Consider the following 6,000-nt stretch of genomic DNA (forward strand, 5'->3'; position numbering starts at 1 on the left):
TCTGAGTTAAACTAAAAACAGAGAATAAAGTTCAGATGTTTAAAGAATAAAATCGTAACATGGAGAAGAAAATCTGAATTATTAACTGCACATTTTTTTAAAAACTCACATTTTTTTGCAGTAAGTATAATACTCCAATAATACAATCTGAATATTTCAAGATTTGAGTGGCAATGTTCAAATTTAGGTTCTAAGGTAAAACAATATTGTGAGAATTCAAATTGAGGGTTGCTGAGTTTTTGATCAAATAAAGCAGTTAGTTTTGAGAATAGTTGTATTTTTTTACAGAAAATTATTTTGTGAATATAATCATTTTATGATAAAACTGTTATATTTAGTTTTTCAAAATATTGAGAGCTGTGCAAACATTTTTTATTTTATTCTCAAAATATTACAAACACTCTTATTTTTTGTCATAACATGCTTTTTTCCCCCCAAACATGGTGAAATCTCAGACATTTTTCCAGCTGTGGCCTGACCCTCGGTCACACTGAAGAACTGATGAATGTAGGAGAGGAGTCCTTGCTGTCTGGCTTTGACACCAACATGTTTACTGTTGATCTGGACATGATGTCATTTCTTTTGTGTGTCTACGTGAGAAAAGACAACACAAACGACAAAACTGATCCAGAAAGTCAACATACGTCTCAGGCTGTGGTGGGACTTACTGCTGCTGCAATCATCGCTACACTGGGCACCACATGGAAATTAACACATTAGGCTTTTATTTGAGAAGTTATGGTGTCTATGTCAAGTTAAGCTAAGTTTCCCCCAGGTCCATTTCAGATCAGGTAGCATGTTTGGATCTGTGAAGACCTGGCAACTCAAGCATTATGTTTGAGCTTTTAAGAGAGACCTTCGGAGAAAATCCACTTTCTCTCTGAGGCTGATGAACAAAGGCTAGCTTTAAAAGTGGCAGGACTTCAGCTCTCTGTGCTCCTGTGAGTGAAGGCAAACTGCTGACTGCAGCAGTTTGCATTTCCACTTCCTTATTTTCTGCTGCTCAGTCACTGCAGTATCAGCAGTTTGGGAGCAGGTTTAAAACAAACAAATGAGTTCCTGGTGTCATGACTCCCGTCTGTCTTGAAAGCAGATGTGTTTACAGACACAACATCCTGTCTATACATCCAACTGTTAGGATATTTTGCAGCTGTTTCTGCAGCTCTGTGCAGATGGGCTGAGCGGTGGTGCTCGGATCAGTTTGGGTTTTTTCAGCAGCATCCCTCTGGTTCTTTTGGTGGTGCCGTGGTGAGCAGCAGCGTTGGCGGTGAGGGAGTAGGAGCGTCCATGCATCATGCGGGCATTGAGGCCGTTGGCCATGGAGAAGGACTTGAGGTGGGACTTCAGAGCCAGTGGGAGGGGGAGTTTATCAACCAGGTGGACCGGAGTGCAGGAGACGATGGAGCGACAGCAGAGGTCCTGAAGACTCAACACTGAGAGACAGAGAGGGATGTTCATTCATCTTTAACACTGTTCTAGGCTTTCTGGTGAACTTCATAAAATGAAGAGAGTGATGGGAAGGATTGCCCATTAATTTCAGATGAATATGAGAGAAACCAAGTTACCAAGCTGCTGTGCTGCTGTGCTTGTAGTGTCCTCATGAAAGGAAGTGTTGTTTAACTTTGTTAAAATCATGAAGGGTTCAGTTTCCCATAGCAGCTGCTGTAATGGAGCTTATGTGCCTTAGAAAATGGAAAATGACCCCAAGGAACACAGTCCATTTTTTCACATAGACCAAACACAGGAAAGCTAGATGAGAGATCAAACTGAGTTAGCGAAGCAAGTGAAACAGGCTGGACAGGAATGACTTCAGCTGTCTGTGTTCACAAGGCATCATGAGGCTAAAATGTGGAAGAGTTTAAATGTCTGCATTAAGACTATTTAAAAACAAAGAGAGATAAAACAGCTATGGTTGTATGTAAAAAGGACAATTATTTACCTGTTGGTACTGACTAAATGAATTATTTTTCATTGTGCCCATGGCACAATAACATCAAATCACAGAAACTAAGTGAAGAGGGTTTTTCAGGGCTGTCCAGCAGAGAGCAGTATAGACCTGCCAATATTAAATACAAAACACTGTCTGTCAGTTGCCATGAGGACAGGCAGACGGAGACTGTGGATCTTTAAACCTGCAGCAACTGTGAACTGTCAGCAGAAACAAACTGGAAACACGACACTGATGCATCATCAAGTTGATATGTTGAACCTGAGAGCCAACAGTTGATTATTTCCACCCTTCATGTACAATGGTGTGTGTGTGTGTCCACCACTCCCTCTATCTTAGATCTGCGTTTGGTCTCCACCGCCTCCTGGGGGAAACCTCTGGCTCTGTAGCCACTAAATACTCCACTATGTCCCCCAGCTGGTCCCTGACTGGGTCTGTCTGCTGGTTGCTGCTGGGCAGGTCGTGGACAGTAGCTGTTTAGAGCATCCCCTCTGCAAACAGCTGCAGCCCATCACTACGCTATGAGAGCGGTGACAGTGAAACAGAGCAGTAATGCTGTGGGGGAAAAACAACAGTGTTGCTGGATTTGATTTAGAAAAAGTCCCTGAGTTCTTGTAATGGTTGTTTTAAATTCTCTCATTATCATTAATTATTATACACATATATTTAATATTGGTTTAAATATCGGTATATTTAAGTAATTTTTTTCTATAAAGTCTTTCACACAACATTACATCAACTGTTAAAAGTCTCTCACTTATATTACAAGAAACACAAAGTACACAGCTGCCACTGATTCTGCGAGTTATCCTGCGGCCTAAAACGTGAACCATGTTTTTTAACCATATTTATCTACATTTTGGAAAATTAAGTAAGCTGAATTAGCTATTAGCACTTCCTGTGTGCAGTGTACCCATGGATGTACAGACAACTATTAGTGGATCACTGAGATACTGAAAACAACTGAAAAGCGTGAGGATTCTCAGGCAGGTTCAGCAGCCTCTTTTCCTCAGATTTCTTAGTGGATTTATGGACGGTTGTTCATGAACATCAGAGGTAATGAGATCCTCAGGAAGTGAAAGTCACAATGAATCTAAAATGTGTTTCATACTGGTGTGCTCAGATTTGACTGTGCAATGTCTTTATAACTTGTGATTTTTAGCACCAGTTGTAGGCTCTGTGGGTTTCACAGTAGCTGTAGTGATGTAATAAAGAGAGAGCCGAGAGAAGAGGGGATGCTCAGGGTCACAGGGTAACGTAAGGGCTATAGGTGCATTTCCAAGTTAAAACACTGTGTTAAATTTCTGCTTAAGTAGCAATAAACCTCCCACGCATGTATCCAATCACAATCCTGTGTCTGTACTTGCAGTAACACATATGTATGTACTGTGGGGCTCTATGGGTTTCACAGTAGCAGTAGTAGAGCTGTGTGTATGCAGTGACAGTCTTATGTATGTATGTGTGCTGACAAACCTTTATTGGGTCTCCACAGCCGCTCCATGCCGTGTCTCATCAGAACGATGCGGGCGAGCTCGGTGAAAGACTCAGTGATGTTGAAGTTACACAGTGGGCTCACCTCGAAGAAAGTGACGCCCAGCTTCTCAGCGTACACCTGCGCCTGCTCCGTGGTCACCTTACGCTTGTAGGCCAGGTGGAGACGGTTCCCAACAAGGATCTTAGGCACCCCTGGAGCATGCTGGGTAAACAGAACACAGACAAGGTAAGATTTTAACAGGAACATGTGGCATTTAGTGGCAGGTTGTTCAGCTGAATGGTGAATGGGTTTAAACAAATAAAACCAAATGTAAATACTATGTAAGAAGAGACAGATTTATTTTCAGCCTTGAGCCTTACCACATAGTAATAACTCAAGGCAACCTGCATGGGTATATCCACATTTTTTATTAATTGCTGTCATCTCACATCCATATCACGGAGGCTGGATGGTAAAATGTTTAGAACTTGTATTCATATTGTAGTGTTACCTCTGGGTCAGACCACCTCTCCTCAGATTTACAGTGCATGGTCAGAAATTAGCAAATGTTTTACTATACATTAATTCTTTATCAGAACTGTGAAATATTTTTTTTTTTTTTTTTTTTTTTTTAAATCTAAAGCATACAACATTTTTCAATACATTTAATTCAATGGTAATGTTTCCTTTTTCATTTCAGGTTTTGTTTGTAATGTCCAACTCTAAACCAGCTGCCTTGGCTCCACTGTACACTGTCCTGCTGGGTTGGTGCAAGTTAAAGAAGATTATTCAAAGAGAAACTGTAGCCTACTGGCTACACCACAGCCCAGAGTGACTGGAGAACGTTACCCACCAAGAAATCTGGGTAAACATGTAGACGATCAAAAGACAAAATTGATCAAATAAAGACCCTGCTCAGGACCAGAACCCTGGTGTGTGCTGTTTTCTTGACATGCAGCAGTGTGTGTTGCTGGTGGGGACTCATTCAGTGGTCAGTCTATTAAATAATATCTAAACGCAAACAATGTGAAAAATCACTGCTGATATCACGATAAAACAGAGACTAACCTCATCTATCTCTTTGATCCACCTGTCGATTCCATCAAAGGACCAACGGTTGGCAATGTCGTACACCAGAATAACTCCCTGAGCCACAGAGGAGGAAGGAAAGGCAAAAAGAAATGTTTTCACACATTATTATTACAAGCTAACCATTTAGGACAAATGGAATCGCCATTAAACAAATTAACCCCTTGTAAGCCAATGGTAAAAATAACATCAGTCAAGTTTGCATCCAAATATAGTATACATTTTTCTAAGTCTGTTTCCTTTTTGTCCACAACCTTTTTTTTATAAATGCATCTCCTTTTTTCTGAAGCTTGTTTTGTTATAATTGAAAAGGTGCCTAAAACAGGTGGAAGGAATCAAGCTAACTGTTATGCAAAGTGCATTGATGACCATGACATTATTCATTCACTGCTCACCTACGATATGGAATTAGCAGTCATAAATCTGTTTTTTTGTGAGGAAATAGCTTGTCAGCTCGGCAGCACCAAAAAGACAAGAATGTCTACAAAGACACAAAAGGCTACAGAGACTCAAAACAGACAAAGCTATCAATGTCTTTGTAAACACATACTAAGACTTCTAAACTTCTAAAACCTTTTTGAGGGAACTAATTTTGGTGCTTTTTAATCCAGGAAGACCTGCAGATATTCTGACACAATAAGATTCCTGATCTGGTTTTCGGCTCACTGTGGGGATGCTATCACTGTTGCCATGGTGATATTTCCTCTCTACCCACTAATAGCCTGATGAGTGATGATAACAGCACAGTTTTATTCAATGAAGACTCTTTTTCCTCCTGTGGGAACAAAACAAAGCAGACCATGGCTGTTTGATGTGTGGGATGAGTTTCTTCACACATCCTCTCATTGCTCAGTCTGTCTGAGGTCAGGATTACCACACAGTAAAACTCTGCTGAGTTTCAATCCAATGAAATGAACAGACAAGTAGAAAACAGCTTCCAGTCAGCTCAGAGATCACAAATAGTTCTGACATGTTTAAAATATCTGGACTCAGATGTTTGAGTAAAGTCTGCAGGAATCTGACTGAGGAAGCACAACAGGCTAAACCTACATCTTCGCATTTATGAGTCTAAACTACTGACTGTTGACAACATCAACACGTAGCTATCCAACAGTAGGTAGTAAAAAACGTGGTAAAACATCAGCTGGGTTAAGCTATTGGCCATGCAACTCCAGCTAACAGAACAGTAAGGCTAAACTGCCAGAAATCCAACCTCAGTAATGCTAACATCACATTATTAGGGCTAAGCATCTACTACAATGTAAAAAGCTAACCCAACATTAGCTGAGTTAAGCCTCAGCTACAATGTGTAAAGCTATGAGCTGGGCTGTCAAAACATCAGCTATAATGGACACATGCATTTTATAAATGCAACACTTTTGTGTTTGCTATTTTATAAAGGCAACACTTTTGTGTTTGCCCCCATTTTTCATGAGCTGAACTCAAAGATCTATGGCTTGTTCTATGTACACAAAAGGCCTATTTCTCT

General features: G+C 40.5%; 1 protein-coding gene across 1 annotated transcript in view; it reads right to left on the bottom strand.

The window, feature by feature from the left end:
• Window positions 1–366: 366 nt before the first annotated feature.
• rab40b (RAB40B, member RAS oncogene family) overlaps window positions 367–6,000 on the bottom strand; it is an 18,318-nt gene continuing 12,684 nt past the window's right edge. Inside the window, exons 4-6 of the mRNA XM_020616690.1 lie at window positions 4,491–4,568; window positions 3,422–3,644; window positions 367–1,433 (exon numbers count right to left, since the gene is read on the bottom strand). Coding sequence (XP_020472346.1) covers window positions 1,135–1,433; window positions 3,422–3,644; window positions 4,491–4,568 — 600 coding nt within the window. The 3' untranslated portion in view covers window positions 367–1,134. The remainder of the gene's footprint in view (window positions 1,434–3,421; window positions 3,645–4,490; window positions 4,569–6,000) is intronic.

This window comes from Monopterus albus, unplaced genomic scaffold (genome assembly GCF_001952655.1).
Source record: "Monopterus albus unplaced genomic scaffold, M_albus_1.0 scaffold177.1, whole genome shotgun sequence".
NCBI classification, from domain to species: Eukaryota; Metazoa; Chordata; class Actinopteri; order Synbranchiformes; family Synbranchidae; genus Monopterus; species Monopterus albus.